General features: G+C 31.2%; 1 protein-coding gene across 2 annotated transcripts; it reads right to left on the reverse strand.

Moving 5' to 3' along the window:
• Positions 1-1,740: 1,740 nt before the first annotated feature.
• On the reverse strand, positions 1,741-15,828 carry LOC123291760 (RNA-binding protein 45). Of its 2 annotated transcripts, XR_006534973.1 has the most exons (10): positions 15,519-15,828; positions 13,690-13,804; positions 12,735-12,929; positions 11,133-11,452; positions 9,924-10,089; positions 9,578-9,814; positions 9,333-9,489; positions 8,535-8,647; positions 3,250-3,368; positions 1,741-1,899 (listed from the first exon to the last, which is right to left on the reverse strand). XR_006534973.1 is itself a non-coding variant. In XM_044872168.1 (9 exons), the coding sequence occupies exons 1-8, from the start codon at positions 15,715-15,717 to the stop codon at positions 8,546-8,548; spliced, it is 1,491 nt and encodes a 496-aa protein (XP_044728103.1). In that variant the 5' UTR covers positions 15,718-15,828; the 3' UTR covers positions 6,023-7,277; positions 8,535-8,545. The 2 variants fall into 2 exon arrangements, 1 of the variants encoding a protein (XP_044728103.1); XM_044872168.1 differs by lacking the exons at positions 1,741-1,899; positions 3,250-3,368 and adding an exon at positions 6,023-7,277.
• Positions 15,829-20,049: the final 4,221 nt, after the last annotated feature.

A 20,049-nucleotide genomic window follows, 5' to 3' on the forward strand; every position in this document is an offset into this window, starting at 1 on the left:
ATACACACACCCACAAAAACACATGTGAAAAACTAAATGAAAAAAAAAAACACGACTTATTTGTTAGAAAAAATTATTTACAAGACTTAAAAAAAAAATTTATTAAGATGAAAATAAAAATACAATTTTTATTCAAAAACTAATCGTTAAGAGTGAATAAGAGAGAGACAGAGGATATGATGTTAAAAAGAAAAACACACGAATATAAAACGGACAGAACGGACAGATACGAAAATAAACAATGACAGACGTAAAAAATGATAAGAGATGACATATTTGATTGAAATAGAAGAAATGAATGGAGAAATGAAATAAAATATTAAGAAAAAAAACCTGTATTATTAATTATTGTATAGCATTATTATATTATTAATTAGGATCCAAAAAATGAGTTACCTTATTATATAATTATTATTAATTAATATTATTATTATTATTACTTATATAGTTTTATGATGAAATGAAAACAAAACATACAAAAAAAAAATTGTAACAGAGCTTGTGTATTTAATTAGAAAATATCACACACTTGATTGATTTCAATATTTTATAAAAAAAAAAAAAAAAAAATCTTGATTTTTTTATTTCACTTTTTTTTTTGTGAACATTTTAGTTATATTTCCGTCGAAAATATAGTAGTATCGTACTATACCAACATGACAACACAATTTATGTGATTTTGCATGTCTGATTTATATACTAGCTGATCCGGCTACGGTTGCTGTGGCTTAGTTATAATACAAACACAGCGTCATCTATTGAATACTTACACAAAATTGTTTGAGGGATATTGCATAGCTCTCATCATTATTTTTTGAAATTAGAAGTTAATGAATATTTACACAAAATAAAAATAATATTGTTTGAGGGAAATTATATCTCTCTCACCACCATCTATTGAATATTCACAGAGCTTAGAAGTAAATTCAAACACAACCCCATCTATTGGATACTTACAAAAGATAAGCTTTAAGGCCTTACACATCTGTACAGCCTCTTCTAATTGAGTTGAAAATCGGCATGTATCTTGAATTGGTGTCAAAGATGTACCTTTGGGAGTATAAATTTTCGCTCCCCTCCTTTCATACCATCAAATTACGTTTTGCACGCAAATTATGGCTTTGCTCACTCTCCAAATTGAGCTAGAGTTGAAAACTAATATTTAAATTTCAGAGTGGGATTTAAGTCCGTTTCATGACAGTTCCGTTGAGTTAGAGCCAAGTGTATACCTTTTAAAGGCCAACACAACAACAAACATCCATTTTATTATCGGATAGTTCTTAAATATTTCTGATTTCTATAATATAGGGTGTCCCAAAATTAACGTAATATTTGAATTTTTGCTCATTTGTGCAGTAAAGTCTTGACCATAAAAAATCAAAGAAAGCGTGGCAGCCAATTGGCATCCAACCAATCATTTCCGTTGATATTTTCTGTTTTCCCTGGTTTATGACCACCATGTTTTTCGAAAGTCAACTTTTATCCTAGTGGGGGCAATTTATGTATATTCGATCAAGATTCCTGGCGTCCCACCAATATTTAAAAAAATATAAATAAATGAATTACCTTCTGAAGGTTCGCCGTCGAGATGTTAGAGAAATTATCCAAAAGTTCTTCGTTAAATTTGTTATAAATTATAAACGAATTAATTTTAGAAAGTTGGGATTTGGAGAAAGGAGATCTTGAAACAAAGATTATTAAGTTTATTATAATTTTCAATAATACAAATAATAAAATAAAAGCTCATTTATTTCAAAAAATCTCAGTTTACAATCTTTGTGGCAGATTTTGCAAATATTTATTCGCTACCTAAATATGGTACAGATATTTCAAACTTATTCTTACCAAAAAAAATTGTAGATGAAATGATGCGATACTTGTGTAACATTTTCACATTTTCTGAAAAATTAAAAAATAATTTTCAGTAATGATGTAAAATTAAAATTTTTGTTTTTAAAGGACCAGTTTTATGGTAATTTTTAATCTAGTCTTAACTTTCAAATAATGTATCTCCTCAAATAATGATCATACAGAAATAAACTTGAACTTTTTGTAATTAAAGACTTGGGATCATGGTTTGTAATTGAATTTTTAGATTTATTGTTTTGTTGTAGCAATTATGATTTGACAGTGAATAACTTAACCAGTTTTAAATAGAAATCAACAAGCTTTCGAATATTTTTATTGAATTGTTTATAGTGCCCGACCAAAACTGAAATTTCTACCGAAGCCGAATCTTCGGTACCTGCCTCTAAAGTTTCGGTCGAAACCGAAATTGAAACTTTTTTTGACATGTTAAAAATTGATTGTTTACTGAAATTTGGCTTATTTTTTACACTTATACAGACAGTTAACAAAGTTTTCAAAATAAAATCCACACCACTAGCGATTAAATTGCGTCTTATCACAGTTAAAATCAACAAACAAGTATCTGAAGATCCCGCACAATTAAATCATAGCGATAGCAAGCAGTTGTTTCAATGTTTGGGTGGTTAAAATTAATAAAACCAAATCCAAGAACGCATATACAACACAACACATAGTGTCACAACAAAATTACACCGGACTGGCCGGCAAACTCAGCAAACACGAACTCACTCAAAGTTTGCCGAACGTAGAGTTTCGATGTGGCCGATAGTTCGACAGATTTTCTGCCGAAACTGGTCGAAACCGAACCTTTGGTCGGACACTAATTATTTATAAAAAAAACTTTCAAATTTTGATCACATTTTTTATTTTTGTAAGATTTCAAGTTTATTTTTGTAAGATCAATATTTGAGGAAATACAGCAGTTTAAAGTGAAAAGCATTTATTTTGCAATCGTTAATAAATAATGTTTCAGTCCTGCTCATAAAATATTAAGGGATGATAAAAATGTTTGAGTTATTGATACAAAAACTAGAAAGTATAAGCTATCGGATCAAATATATACCATTCATTTTCCCAATCGTTTTTCGCCGATATAAATCTGTTGAAATTTCGAGAAAATTAAAATTTTCTATGTGTGCCACTTTTTTGTGGGATAGTATAGTTGTTGCTAAACTATGTACTAAAATTAAAATTAAAAAAATCAAGAAAAACTGCGAGTGCCACGTTCTTTGAAAATCTTTCCCCCTCGCCACGTTAAACAATACCCCTTTTCATGACATATTTTACCCTAAATACAAGGTGTTCACATTCCCTAGAGTTAGCTTAACCTTTATTGTACCAGAATAATTTCTACTGAGTACGTTAATTAAAGTAGCTTACCGTAAAAACATTCATCCTTAAAAACTTCGTATTCACCAAGATCCATCTTTATATAGCTTGACAACTTCCTCCATAGATTTTAGTGGACTCAACCATCGGATAATACTCCAAGAAATCATCTTAAAAATTATTCCATTAAAAACAAATATAATAAAGCAAGAACTAAAAAATAGCTTTACGGAAAAAAAAAACTATATTTTCAAACAGCATTTTTGTGCCGGTTTTTTCCGAAGCGTTACAAAAAAAAAATCATAAAAAGCTCGTGAGATTGTAACGCAAAAGGCAATAAATTTGCTGTTGTATAAATATTATGCCACACAAAACTATATCCCCCAAACCAACATCAGAAATTTTTTTTACATAATTTTAACCCTTTGGTTACAGTAAGATGTTTTACTAAAAAAAAAACCCTCATGCAAATAAAATACGTAATTTTGTTGTTGATAATTTAACCCTTCGACCAAGGACTACTTTCAGCGATTGCGCAACTAATACAAGGATTTAATATCGGGAAGGTAGGTAAATACGGTAAGTTAAGTTATTTTATAGTATTCTGTCATGAAATTTTTGGTTAATTTTTGAGTTACTCTTTTATGAGTTATCGCAATTGGGTGAAAAATCTAGAAATGCTATAGAGAAGATGGGTCGCATGTTAAAGTTAATTTTAGGCAATAATGGCGTTTCATAATGGTGTAATGGAGAATATACGGCGTTATACAGTCTTAAAAGTACTGCAAAAGAACTTGCAAAAAAAAAGGATCCAAAGGTGGCTAGATCATAATAAAAAGTACCCACGTATTGAAGATTGACTCGGGAAAAAAGACCCCTGTGGATATTTTAATAAGCGTCCCATGAGCCAAAAGTGTCCAGGGTCTTCATCATTCCAGAAAAGATTAAAATTCAAATATCCTGTGAAAAAGCATTTTTTCCACCAGAACTCAAAAGTGCAAAATGTATCTGATAGATATTAACAGAGCCCTCTTTCTGAATCCGAGACACTGGGAAAGTGCATAGTGCCTCGTGTCCACGGAACCCCAAATAGTAACGAAAGGGGTCCGGCAGATTGAAGATTGACTCGGTCGATCAAAAAAAGATTCTCGTGGCGTAAAGGTTCTGTCCATAGAGGTCCCATGAGGAAAAAGTGTACAGGACCCCCTAACAGTTTAAAGAAGGATCTGATTCCGAGAAGAAATTGATGAATTCAAGAAGGGTCTTGAAGAACATTGCATTTTATCTTCAGTATCAACGATTTTCACGATTTTTTTTTTAAATTGAGGTTAAAATATTAACAATAATAAATTTTTTTGATTCTAAATGAGTCTATGAACACCCTTAAAATCACTCCTGAGTCTTTTTTAATAAGCGATCCATCATTGTAATTTTATAGAATTTCTAGATCTGTGAATTTAATGTGATGTAAATGTAGCGCTTGATCGTCTGCTTCGAATATGTAGTAGCTGTTATCACAGATGTCTGTACCAAATTTAGATAACTAACATCGAAAAAAGGAATATACTTTATTACATCCGTTCCGTTGGTCATAGTAAAGGCTACGGTAAGCTACATAGAGAGAAGGAGGAGTTCCAAAGGGTTAGTTTATGGACGCTCCCTTTCTGTTTAAAAAAAAAATTAGGATGGACTATAAAATGGCAATGTACTGTCCGATCAACCTTAATATACAGAAGAAATCCAAAAACAGTCAACTGACAAATTAAAGGTTTTTTTTTTTCAAAATCTTAGCATTATTTATGGGTCCAGGGACAGGCAGGCATGGAGACATTCTATTTTCTTCTTTTTTAACGTGTAACATCTATCAACTCTACCACCAAAGTTTGTGTAACATCAATTTTTATAAAATTCTATAAATGATGTTAACTATTTAAACTTAGTAGAGACATCTGTGGATGTTATTTAAAAGTAATACTTACAAGAATTGATTAGGTCAAACAATAATCTTTAGTCATTTTTGAAGTTTAAAATATTTTTAAAATTATTAATATTATACTTTATTCAAATGTCAAATAGTTGTCTATAGTTGTACAATAGTTAACAATAATTTTTTTTTATTTTAAGTCATTTTAAATTTTTATTTAAAACTAATTTTAAATTTATGGTATTTTTTTTTTAAGTAAGGAAGATTATTAGTTTTATTGTGAAGGATTTTTTCTAACAACACTACTCAAAAAACTCTTTTTGTGATTATGATTGAGTTTTCAAACAAAGAAAATCCGAAAATTAAAAAAAGTTATGATGTACCAACATTTAGATCTGTAGATTTTGTTTTATAAAATTTTTCTTTCAATAGGTTATTGGCCCAGATTTTAGAATGTATATTCGATTATTTAGGCGTTTCGAACAAAATACCATAGAAGGAAGCACTAGTCACGTAGAATTTAGTATTACCAATCTCACTTTTTAGTATTACCAATCTCGTAATTTTCAATAGTGACAGGAAATCATGCATTTAGTCTCCAAATATTTTCATCAAACCGTGCTGACTTGCTTTAAGAAGGATGATAATAGAGGCTTAAAACTAACATAAGCTGTATTTCGAAATTTTTTATTCATTCGAATTTTTAAAGTGTATTACACTTAAAAAAAAAAAACTTAAAAATCGATAGATTTTATCATTGATATCACAAAAAAAGAATTATTTTGAGATTTTTTAAGTAGTGTAATTAGTTTCAAGTGAAATTGGAATGTTTTTAAAACTCTTAGATTATCATTTTTCTAAATATTTAACTACAAAGAACTTTTTTTTGTTATTAAAGCTACCACGAAAAATGCCAAGGAAAAAATTTTATAGGTCACTAAAGTTTTAAATCCAAAATAGAAAAAGACACGGTGGGAAAATAATCTAAGAATTTTTGTAAACCGTAAGATAATGACAGATTTGGATGCCAAATTTTCTCGCTTTTACCTCGAAAAAAATCTGAAAATTATTACAGTGTTAACTACAATGAGGAAAATATTTGCAAACTGGGTGAATGAGATATCGAAAAATTTGTTTCCAACTTATTAGAGGTCCTTAATCTTACTTCGCACATACTTCTAAAACCAAGAAAATTACTTTGATTCGTTAGAAAATCAGCTACTTATTTCATTCTTTTGGATATTGTTTTCCTCAGCTAGATTCAAATAATTTTTCGATAAGTTAACCATGAGAAAATTCTGAAATTTTTCCTCATTCTAAACAAAATTGATGCCACTTTGGCGTTAAAGAGAACGAGGAAAAGTCCTTGTTTGTACGAGAGAGTAGCCATGAGAAGAAACCTCGCAGTTTCCTGATCCTAATCAAAAACTGATGCCAATAAAAAAGAGAACGAGGGAACGGACTCACTGGCACGAGCGAGGTCATGGAAATTGTGGTGGGACTCTTGACAGGACACTGTTGATTAAACACCCACCTTTAGGGGGCCTGAAATAATCCCACTTGTAGGGCTTGTATGGATAACAGTGAAACATTCATGTAATCACACCTACATGGATTTAGGTATAGATTGTTTGGGTTCGAAACTTTGGACCCATCAATCCTGGTGAAGACGATGTTGACTCATCTGCTTTCCATAGCACCTCTTACCCTTAGACGTTTAGCCTCCGGGTGACAAGACTATTGTTCTCAATTAGGTTACAAAGAACCTCACAGCCTAGCTGCTATGTGATGCACCCATTTGCGGTACCCCCCTTCCTGTTAGGATTTTAATTAATCAAAACTGGTATACTTTTCAGTCCCCTCCGAGGGAGAAGCGAGAAAATAAGGGACACACACTGATCTGTCATCGTCTTTCGACCTATCTTGTGTATTTTCGTAAAATTTTAAGTAAAAAAAAAAATATTGGTAAAATGGTGTTTTTTTATGTAGTTTACAAGTAAAATTATACTTAAGTTATAAGTACGCTCCATATTTAGGTAGTCAAAGTGTTTTTCCGTCCATATAGCTCGGGTCAAGTCATATTTTTTTTAACCAGTGTGTAGGTATTTTTATATTATGTGATCTTTTGTTAAAAATATGTCGTCGTGTCATTCAACTGCGGAAAAAAAATTAAATTTGTTAGTTTTTCATTATCTTTTCTTTTTTTTTTTTTTTTAAATTTGTTGATTAGTAAATGAGTAAATTTTTATGGAAAACCAAAAAAAAAAAATCTGTTTTATTATAGATGGGCACTTATTTCTTCTTTTTTTTTTTTTAAAATAAGAGCTTTCAAAATCTTAGGTCTTTACAAATCATTCACACAACAATCCCAAAAATTACAAAGAAAATTTTAAAATTATACAACATTTTTGAGGCTTAATTTTCATTTGGTCTGCGAGTTCAGACAAAAAATCTAAATTTATGAAATAAATTTTCTGGAACCAGTTTTTAGCAATAAAAAGGAGGTTGTAGAGGTAAAAAAACGAATACTTATTGAAGTTAAATCCGTTACAACAAAAAACGGTTTTATCGCAAAAAAAACGCGTTTTTTGTCATTTATTTTCACGATTCCATCATGTATCTAAGAGAATAATAACGCAGCAAATCTACGAAGAAAATGATTTTTTTTGTTTATATTGTGGTAGGGTGCTTCGTTACCGATCGCGCACGGATTTTCCTAAACACCAATTTTCGCATATTGTGCGGAAACTTAAGATTATCTTGCTAAGAAATTTTTTTTACAAATTCTACCATTAAAGCTACAATTTGAGCCTCGAACGATGTTTCCTATGTTTCATACAAGCGGAGAAAATGAATGACGTGAATGAAATGCGTCCCGTTTGCACAACGGGACGAAAATTAACACTTTCCGCCCGAAGGGGTAAAACTCAATTTCTTACACTCCGATTTTTCTACTATTTTTCTCCTAATTATTGCGTTTTCAATACTTTGCGCCGTCAGAAAAAAACGGCACTATTATTTTCGTGGTTGATTGAAGGAAAATTATCAAAATTTTCAGAAGCCAAATGTAAAATTCTCGGCTACGAAAATGTTCTTACAGACAAACCCCCCCCCTCCCCCCAAAAATAATGATCTGAAATACTCTTGCGCGTATTTTTATGTTGTATAATGTTAAACGTTTCATTTTTTTTAAATACGAAAATTTAACAGGACACAAAGAAAATTTACACAAACCTACCATGGAAATTTTTCAAGAAAAACAAAAAGAAATATATATTTCTGTACACAATTCTTACATACGAGTGGGAAAATTAGAGATTAGGATTCAACAAAACATTTATGTACAGACAAAAACCCAAAAAAAAAACACAAATACATAAAAAAAATTGTGATTCAAATAAAATAATCCTACCTTTAATACATTTATGAATCGACACGTTGTCTTTTACGACGTTCATCTTCTTGACGTTCTTCAGCTTCTAATACTTTTAATCGAATACCACATATTTCAGCTCCGTGCAACGTCTGAAAATATTTTATTCCAGAATAAGTAAACGTAGTTAAGGTTGTTAGTACCTGGATGACCGAGTATTACTTATTTTTTGAGTTAAAAAGGCACAAATTTTATCACTAATATAACAACCATTTAAAATGTCTCTACACAAATACCAATTTGAATGTCCCGGTAATGTACTTTATTTCAGTCATATTTTGCAGTCAAACATTTCAGTTTTTCCTGAAAACACGGATAAAACGACATTTTCTAAAATTGAAATCTAGCTAGATCGATTTCTCGAGCAAAAAATCCCTTGCATACTAATTTTCAGGAAAATCGTTGGAGCCATTTCCGAAATGACTTTCCAAAAATTGACAGTCAATTATTCATACAAGTGAAATTTACAAAATTCAAAAAACCCTCGACAAATTTTTCGAGTACGGAAACCTAAACTCGCATTTAAAACATATCAAAGAACACTTTCCATTAAATTACCATTTTCCTAAAAGCTTTTTGCAAACTTAGCCGATTTTAAAGGTCATCGTCAATTTCTTAGTTTTTTTCGGGGACAAAATCCTAAACTCGCACTTGAAACATAGCTAACAACAATCTCCATTAAATTACCTTGCAAACGAAAATAAAAAATCAAAATCGGTTCATCCAGGCCCAATAAATAAAATTTGGGTCAATTTTGAAAATAACAAAAATAATTACCTGTCTTGCTTGTTCCGCAGATTGTTTCTGCGCATATTTAACATATCCACAATTTCGATTTGTTAACATGTACACATCAATTAACGAACCAAATCGACAGAAAGCATCTCTTAACACCACCACTGGGGGAGGATGCGGGGTACAAACTATGAAACACCTGAAAAAATAGCAAAACGTTATTAAGGTTTGTACAGAGTTTGTACTTTTAAATGACATCTCTTGTTAGAAGACCCTGTAAAAATTACCTAGCTTCAACAGGAGCATCGATTGGAGCCAATGGTTGCGTTGGTGGTAAATTAACACTACAAAATGAATTATCCCCCGTGGATGACATCAACGCTTCTGGTGTTAGTCCTGCAGCTTTTATTAATTTTGTTGCTTGTGCAATTGTATCGGCAAGATGTGCCAAATCACTTTGTACATTACGATTTGAACCGCTCGCAGCAGATGCATCAAATTTATCGTTGTTTCGAACAAATTGTCTAAAAAATAAAAATTCAATATCGTTATAAACTTCAAATAATTCAATTTTTTAGGGCTAGATATTTCGATTCAAAAAAACTTGATAATTAAAAAAAAAAAAAAACTTACTGATCGTAATCAGGCCGTATAATTAAACGAGCCCCGGGTGGGTACTCAAAACCATGTAATTTTTCCCGAGCATATGCAGCAGCTTGTGGATTTGAGTAAACAACTAAAGCTTGACCACGTGGACCTCGACCTCGTGGTTGACTTTGTAACTCACAATATTCCAAACCTTTAAAAACATTTTAATTTACTTACTAAATTTTATATTATTTCAATTGTCTAATAGAGGAAGGAATGCCGCAAATAGGTCCCTAGCACTAAGACCATGAGGTAACTCTGGGTAAGAGATGCTATTTTAAGCTGATGAAACTGTAGGATTCTGTCAAGGCCAGCCGGCACGCAGAAAACCCACAGCTTTTCCACTGCGATTTCTCCCAGGATTGATGGATCCAAGATTTCGAACCCAAATATTCTAAATCTGACGTCCTGCAGGTTTCTGCACGTGAAAATGACATGTATGGAGGTTTCATTGCCCTCCATACAGACCGCACAAGAGAGATCATTAGAGATCCTCATGTTAAGAAGGTGATAGTTCAATTGATAGTGTCCTGTCAAGAGTCCCATCACCCTTGTGCTCCAGTAAATTTAAGGAGAGCACAGTCAAATGGTCTAGCTCTAATAATACACAGATTGGCCTCTCGAAAAGTCCCAGTAATTAAGATGGGCTTGTCAAAGCCATTCCTCGATTCGGTAAATTACGGAGCATCTTGCTATGTGAATAACACGCTCAGGTGAAATGGGCGTTTAGGACGACCTCTTTCGGGCCAAAGAATTCGCTGCTTCATTCCCTTTAACGCCATTCCCTGGCCGTGTTATTCAGAGCCAGGCAGTTCAGTTCTTGAATTCTTAGACTATCCTCGTCTGGAATCTGGACGTCTTAAGGGGTCGTCACTGCAACCTTTCGTGTTACGGATCTAGGGACTTCTCAGCATACTGAAGATTTCTGATTGTAAAACCGTCGTCGCATATTGAACAAGAGGAATCGATTCCTTTATTCTAGATCCATAAACTCCCGCACCAGATAGATCTCCGACTCGATCCCAATCGTCGCGTGGAACCCGGCACCATTTCACAAGTGAGGTCACAGTCTCTAACCTGTTAATGCTCGGTCAATCCCTTCTTATTCCTATGAAAATTCTCGATTTTTTACCGCTTTGTGGTCACCCTGTAATACTCGTTTGATCTGGACATGGGATAGTTAATTGAATTTACCTGGAATTATATCAAATAATTTCCATAATTGATCTTGAGTTAATTGTGGACTGGTCAAAACCATTAAGCGTGTATATCCATCCAGACCGGTACTTGGTATCATGTCCAATGAATACAGAGCATTTATAGGTGATTTATTAAATGAACCACCGCCCATACCGCGTCCTCCACCTCCCATATTACCCATTCCCCCACCGCCCATATTTCCACCATAATTTTGTGAATCATCAAATGTATTTTTCGACTTATTTCGAGGCTCTGCGAATACAGCTTTAAATTTCTTATCACAATTTTCATAGGCGTTTGCAGCATGAGAAAATCTGTTACGAAAAAAAAAACATATTTTATTTTGTTTCATGAAATCAAATCTTTTTTTTAACCGACTTCAAACAAAAACGGAGGAGGTTATCAATTCGACTGTATTTTTTTTTTTTTTTTTTTTTTGTTTGTTACCGCAGAACTTTTGACTGGGTAAACCGATTTTGATGATTCTTTATCTGTTTGAAAGCTGGTGCTTTCCATTTGGTCCCATTTCATTTTGGTCTAGTTCTGACAACGCCATCCATGACAAAATCATAAAAGTCTTAAATTTTTATTAAGTATGCTCGACAAGAGGACGAATAACTCAATATCACTTTGATGATTCTTTTTTTAGTGAAAAATTAGTTAGTGTACTTCAGATTCACTAAAAATCACAAAATAAAAAAAACTTTTAACAAAAAGAAAACCGACTTCAAAAGAAAAATTTTTCCAAAACAAATTAAAATGCACTAAAAAGTAAACAAATAATGATAATATAATGGAGTTAAAATTATTGTTATTTTTGGAGTCGGTGTCAGCCAAGCTAATGTAGCAAACTGTTCTGTCAGATTTGTTTCCTTGGCTGCCACCGACTCCAAAAATAACAATAATTTTAACTCCATTATATTATCATTATTTGTTTACTTTTTAGTGCATTTTAATTTGTTTTGGAAAAATTTTTCTTTTGAAGTCGGTTTTCTTTTTGTTAAAAGTTTTTTTTATTTCAAGTATGGCGGTATTTAGAGCCCTGGAGCCTGTGACAGTAAAACTACACGGATTTGGAATTTTCGCTTATTAATCAATACTATTTAACGATGGGTACAATATGGACTAGGTGTGTCAGGGTTTATCCAGACTGAAATATTTGTTGCCAAGATTTTTATATTTTTTATTTTTATTTATTTTCCGCGATAAGGGTAAAATTTTATTTTCTTAATAATTAAAGAAAAATTCGGTGTGTCCAACTTTTCTGCCACGATAAAAGCTGTTACCCCAAATTTTCTTGAAAACAGATAAAATAGTCTCTTACAAATTAATTTCCATGAAAGTGCAAAATACTTGTAATTATTAAAAATATAAAAATTTATAAAAAATATTTCTGCCAGAATAAACCCCAGTACACTGGGAAAATAGTCTCTTACAAATTAATTTCCATGAAAGTGCAAAATACTTGTAATTATTAAAAATATAAAAATTTATAAAAAATATTTCTGCTAGAATAAACCCCAGTACACTTAGTCCATATTGTACCTATCTCCAAGTCTAAAATAAGAAATATGAAATTTTTTTAATATAACTCACTTAAAATATTTAACATAAGCAAATCCCTTGCTATCTCGAGTTTCTTTGTCCTTGACAACGGAAGCATAATCAATTTCACCAAACTGTTTAAAATAATCATGGACATCATCGTCGGTCATTGTTTTTGGAACGATTATGAATAAACGTAAAATACGTTCTTCTTCGTTGCCTTCTCGAACTGAGCCTTGATCACGCCTAAAATCATAAAAATATCATAAATTTTTACCCGACTGCGCGGTGTGGTTATGTGTTTATGAGTCTATACAGGCTCTGTTTTTAAGTTGGCATATGCTTGGAACTCGATAAATAAATTTAATCGAGGAAAATGCTTCAAACGAAAAATGTTAGTTTCAAAAGCACACATTTTATACCGGCATCGATTTGGATCTTAGTTTACAGGTTCAATTATAAATTTCACTCTGATTCACAACTGACAAACATTATCATCATTTGTGCGTTTGTTCATTCAATTTGAACAAAATTGATTTTTGTAGAAAAACAAACCATTTTTATTGAATTCATTGAAAAATTTTTCCCCAAAGAGTGGCTAGATTTCGCAGAAACAATAATACAAAATAATAATTTTGGTACAAAAAAAAAAAAACAATTTTGGGTACAATTTTTGCCTAAACTGTATGGTTTGCGGAAAAATGTTTCGAACAAAAAATGTTCGAACTTTTTAATCAATAACAACTTTCTAATTTAATATTCATCTATCGATGATACCCAGTTTTATGGAGTAGTACGAGCTTTTCAAAGGACTTTCGGAAAAAAAAATAAAAGTTGTTTGTTATTTTATACAGAATAATTTTTAAATTTAATACCCGAGTTGAATTTTTCCGAAACGCTTTGCTGAAGAAAAATTTAGCAAGTGTTTAGGATAAATTTAACAAGTTTAACGTGTACTAAATACGCCCAGAGGTAAATTAGAAAAAGTGAAATATTACAAACTCACTTGGAAGCAATCATAACTTTAATATGACGATTCGAATTTCCTAGAGTACGGCCATGCATTTCTTCCATGGCTGCAGCGGCTTCCGAAGTCTTCGAATATTTGATATAAGTAACACCTAATGAAAAAATAAATAAATAAATACATAAGCCGGAAAAATATCTATAAATATAGGAAAAGGGTGGAGCAGCTTCTATTTCAAAAATTCTTGTTTGTACATATTCCTTAAATCTTCAGCAATATTCAGCAGCCGCACTAACCTTTGCATTACTAATAAAAATAAGACAATTAGGATAGTTTTCCCACCCCCAAAGCACTCCAATAGTTATAGTGAAAAAATTCTTTTAATCGAAATTTCTCATCGGAAATCATCTCTCGAGGACTTCCGATGTTCCTGGTTATGAATTCGAGGTTAAAAAGCAACTGAATATGGTTGAAACTCCATTAAATTCCAAAAACCGCCAAGAGACAATTTCAGAACTTTCTAAATTTTTTTAACATTGACACTTCTAGGGATAGTTTTAACAGGCTTGGAACCATCTTCAATTACTTTTTGAACTCGGATTCGTGAACAGCGCACCCAAAAACTCATCAAGAAACGATTTCCGAGATGAAATTTGGAATTTAATAAGTTTTTTATCTCTGTCACTTCGAGGAGAAGTTTTATTGGGGTTGTAACAATATTTAGTTGCTTTTTAAACTCGAATTCATGACAAGCTCGGAAACCCTTGAGAGCCGATTTCTAAGATGAAATTTGGATTTTTAAAATTGTTTTTATTGTTTCACTATTTGGAAGGCTTTGGGGATGGGAAAACTTTCTAATTTTTCATCGTAATGCACAGGTTAGTGCGGCTGAATGTTCCTGAGGGTCTAGAGAACACGATCAAACAAGAATTTGTGAAATCGGAGCTGTTTCATCGCTTTTCCATATTTTCCGACTTATCAAGTGTACTATTTTTAATAAAAATTTGGAATAGATGATTAGCGTGAATGGAATATTATCAAAGTTTTTTGAGCTTATTTAAGATTTTCTGAAGGTCAGTGAATGACCGCAATCACAGCGTTAACCAAAAAGCCAAAAAACACACAGACCCTAGTTCGATCTCATCAAAGGCATAGCCAACCTGTGGATCAGTGAATGAACGCAATTACAGGGGAAAAACTAGTAATTTTCACCAGCTTTGACAACGAATTCGTAAATTTACGTAAAAAAATGCTTTAATTTGGTTGTTTACCTAACGTTCTAGGAGTTATTTTTAAGAAAAGTTGCTAAAAACTTACTCGAAATTATCGCGAGACTCAAGCCAGACTTTAGCTTTTTGTTAAAGAATTTGATAAAAATCGGTATAAATTGAATAATTTTGACCCAAAACAATTGTAAAATTAGGTTCCTTTCACGATTGGTTAAATATTTTTCATGTTATCACTGAATCCTAGATGAAGCCTTATATTTTGGGAGATTTTTTTACAAATTTGCTGAATTTTTGTATTTTTAAGGTTTTCTTTATCCTATAAGTTCCAAAAACTGGAACTTCTTAATAAGAGTACCGATAAAATCCTAAAAATCAGGTCCAAGTAAAATCGAAAATCAGTTTGTAATTTGTATAGAAACCATCGTCTAAGGGTAATTTAAAGTCCAAACAAATAGAATATATTTTATTTGACAGTTTTAAAGATTTTTTATACTTAAATTTTCATCATAAATCTCGATTTTCGACAAGTATAGCCACTTTTTACGAGATCAACATCCATTTTTCTTATTTATTTCAACATGTTTAACATACCCTAGCTTATAAAACTTGAACATAATTAAAAAAAAATTGTATCATTACCTTTCCTTTCACCAGTTTGACGATCTTTCACTACCCATATTTCTTCGATGTTACCAAATTTAGCAAATGCCTCTCTAAAATCATCCTCTGTTAAACTTTTATTGGATACAATAAATAAACGTGAATTTGGTGGATCATCGGATGTGTTACGTCTACCCGTAAAATTATCATCCGGATTATATTTTCTGTCACCACTCATTTTTATTAATAATTTGAAATCTGTTTTGTTATTCAATTATAATAAACTAGATACCATACATTATTTTTTTATTGACGTTAACACTGAACACAGATACAACAACTAACTATTAGTCAGAGAAGACTAGTGGTTCTCAAACAGTGACCAGATAGCGTCTTAGTAGCATTCAACTTTCAGCTTCATGGACGCATTTAATTGGTTAAAAAGAATCAAACTGGAGCCAGTCGTAATATTTCACTATCATTTTAAAAAGAACGAACGGCTGCTCTAATTATTTTCGAACACATGTATTTTAAATTTCCATCAATATTTCTTGTATTAATCTCGTACAACAATCAAATTCTACATGAAAATCGCAAAACGCTTTGTAAAGCTGCTTTTTTGGTATCGTATTTAGGCCCCTTAGGGGAGTGTGAAATTATGGTTTGCAAAGAAACAAAAGTTGTGCTCCAAATTTCGGACTTTTTCCAGTTTTTAACCTATTACACAGGTAGCTTAACTTTTTTTTGCTTGTAAAACGTAGTTTCACAATCCTCTAAGGAGTTCAAATAACATACCAAAAAATCATTCTTACATCGCCTTCCGGCCGCCATTTGTACTAATTATCAAAATATTTTCTTGAAAACTTTTTGTCTTCATTTTTTTTTCAACCTAGGTCTCACTCGTTGAAGTTACCTAAAAACTTTCATGCCTATCTCTATCTAAACTCTCTCTCTCTCTCTCTCTCTCTCTCTCTTCCCCCCTCTCTCTCTCCCTCTTTTATATTTTTGGAGAAAATGGAAACCAAAGTTTTGCCCTAATTTGTCCCCTCACGAGAAAAAAATGATGTTTACGCCGTTGGTTTGTGTACGCTTAAAAAACTCAAAATTTCTGCATCGATTCAGCTCAAATTTTTACACGATATACAACCCGCTTAGAGGATGGTTTTTTAAATCTATTTTTACCCTCGGCGCAATTGGGTTGTGAAGGGGAAGTGTGGATGAACAATCAATTATTTTCAAATATACCTAAGTAATGTATCGAATAAAAAAGCATGACGTGTATATTACCTACATAGCTCATAACTCCCGATGCAAGAGAATATGGGAGTGGAATGGAAGTGGAGATGAACAATCTGAACTATTTCTAGAAAAAAAAATACAAGCTGTTAAACTTCTCATCTATTTTCATACAATCATACAGCTAGTATATTATAAATGTAAAAGTAAGGATTTTTGTTTGTTTGTTACGCTTTCACGCTAAAACTAGCGAATGGTTTTTAATGAAACTGAACAATAATATAGCTCATACTTCAGAATAACACATGAGCTATAATTTATAAAGATATTATGAAAAAAATAAAATAAAATAATAAAATTTAATCTGATATTTACTATTTTAAATTTTTACAGAAATCTTTTATTCATGGTTCAAAATGAGGATTACAGATGGAGCAGATCTATAATCATCATTTTGGACCATAAATTTAAGTATTCTGTAAAAATTTAAAATAGTAAATGTCATAACTATTCATAGCCAACTTTCTTGCAATACTCAATGAATTATGAGTATTTTACATTTAACAAAATTGGCCTAATTTGACGCGTCAAGTGTCACCATGGAAATACAACTTTTCCTTTTAGAAGTTTGCTCTTAATTTTTCTGTATGAGCACAAAAGTACAACATTCTCAAATAATGCATAAAGATAAAAGACTTCAGATTCTTTATCTTTTTTAATTAAAAAATGATAAATTATAATTGCATTTAATTGTCATCATGCATTTGTATCATCGTTCTTACTTTTAAGATTGTTGAGAAATTACAAAATTTTCTAGGATCCCTGAAAGAGAAGTCCCCGGTTATAAAGATTTTCAAATACTATGCTTGACACCAGCCTTCACAGACAAAAAAAAAAACACATTCACTTTTCTTCACGGAATTCAAATTTTTATATTAAAATCAATACTTTTTTCATAATTAAACTTTTTAATAAAGTATACTGATATGAAATAAATTCATGTTTATATTATTTTATTTTTTAATTTATCAACAAAAAAAAAAACATATTAAATGTTTACTCACATTAAAAAAATGCGACAATTTATTATGAATAAGTGAAAAAAACAATTGACTGAATGAATTGTTTAAATACCATGTATAGACAGTGTTGATTACTCTATCACATTACACATACATACATGTCACACATACATAACTGATATTCCCATATAATACATACTATACAATTTGCGCTCTCACCGGTCAACAGTGATGTTTACGAAAAAATGTTTCAAACAAATTTTGTTAATTTTTTTATAAGGAACCTTTTTTCACATTTAAACTTTTGTTTTATCTCTAACGGTTTACAAGAGGGTCCTACGAACCCAAGACCCAATTGACCCATGTTGCTCATTTACTATAAAAATTTCTGCTTTATATTTTTTTTCGTTTTTGAGTAATCGTGATGACAGACGGACAGACAAACGACAGACAGACAGACAACCGTAAATAGACTAATTAGGTGATTTAGGCAATATTTTCGGGGCGCTTTGTCTAGTTCAAAATAAGAAAAACAAATGCTCATATAAAACATGTCCAAAAATAATTTCTTATTGAGAAACGAAATTTTAAGGATTTTTTTTAAAGCAAGATTCGGGATCACTTACGGAAATTCTATTACATTCTTGTTTCGTTTTAATCAAAATTTTCATATTTTAAGAATGAGTTCATAGAGTCAAATTTTTATCCAACTATATTCTCGTTGTAAATCCAATCGGGTTCATATATGGGAATACGGGCAACGGGCTAGGGACCTATATTTGAGTTATTTTACCGAATTCAACCTTAAAAAAAACTAAGTTTGTTTTTAAAGTATACAGTTTAATTTAAGTGATTCGATCTTTTAATTCTGTTTGAAAATATAACTTAAATTTAGCATAAATATAAATTCGAATCAATTAAATTTGTACTCTTAGGCCCGAAAACATACTTTGAAGTTCCTAAAGTTAACCTCGGTCAAATAACTTAAGTATAGGGTAAAATAACTTAAGTATAGCATCCATCAACTTTAATTTTCATAAACACCAATACAATAAACACCTATATCAGCTCTTAGACTATACAATCCAAAACTTCGTACAACTCTCACTAAAGAGATGTTGAAGGTTTGTGAATAAAACAACAAAGTATGTTGTTTTTTTTAGTGGTTGCTCATGTTGAAGAGATTGTCTTGAAGATTTAGTCTCTGCTAATTTTTAGAAAGAGCTACTTCATTTGGTCACCATATTGTGGTCATTGAAGAGGCTCGATAATATTAAACCAAAAATTGTTGTATAGGGATCGTGCACTAACTGTAGAGGCAGCACTTTAGCCGAAGCTCGCGCGCTTGTGTGAAAAGTATGAACAAAATGGGCAAAAATTTAGTAATAATAAATGAAGTAAAATGAAAAAAAATGGAAAAAATAATTAAGTACGGTTTTTTGCCAATAAACAACAATCATAATATTCGCGGTCAGAATGATTTGAAAGGACAGATGTTATTTCAATCAGGACATGTTTTGAATGTTATAGAAAAAAGGCATTCAAATCATCCAGTTGTCATAACCGCAAATGTGGTTGCTCAAACGAAAGTATCCAAAGTTTATAATGTCAAACTAACAGTATGTATGAATTTATTTATTATTTTTACTATTTATTGATTTAAAATATTTTGTTAAATACATTAAGAAATTGATCTTAACAAGTATATTAAATTTTCTTTTATTTAGTTGGATGATGATCGTTGAGTAACTGTCAACTGGGTCTTGCTCCATTCTTATGTCACTTGTATTATTATTTTTATTATTATTATTATTATTATTGTTGTTGTTTCCAGCTAAATTATTGCTTTCTTGATTTTCATTTACATTGTCAATCATCATTAACTCCACATTATTATTTTTCTTTGACTGACGTTTTTTCAAACGTTCAAAACGTTGCAAAGATTGAATTGAATTTTTAGTATTTTTTTTTCCGGAAAAATGGAAGGAACATAGGATGGATGAAGTGGATGCTCAGATTTATTATTATTTATAAAGTGAGCACTACAAATTCTTGTACTTTTATTCGGCTTCCAGTCTTTCGGATTTTTACTGAAATAAAAAAAAAAATTGTAGGTTATATTTTTATTATTTAATTTTTATCTATTTCATGATTGCTAACTAATTTCTAATTATCAAGAAATTTTTTTTTGTATTAACTTAAAATATATTTTTATTTATTGTAATAGTTGTTAATTACTTACACATATTTTTCGACTGCATTTATCCATTTTAAACGCTTACTCTCCTTCCACGAAAAAATACTAGTATTTT

The sequence above is a fragment of the Chrysoperla carnea genome, chromosome 2, assembly GCF_905475395.1.
Source record: "Chrysoperla carnea chromosome 2, inChrCarn1.1, whole genome shotgun sequence".
Taxonomy (NCBI): Eukaryota; Metazoa; Arthropoda; class Insecta; order Neuroptera; family Chrysopidae; genus Chrysoperla; species Chrysoperla carnea.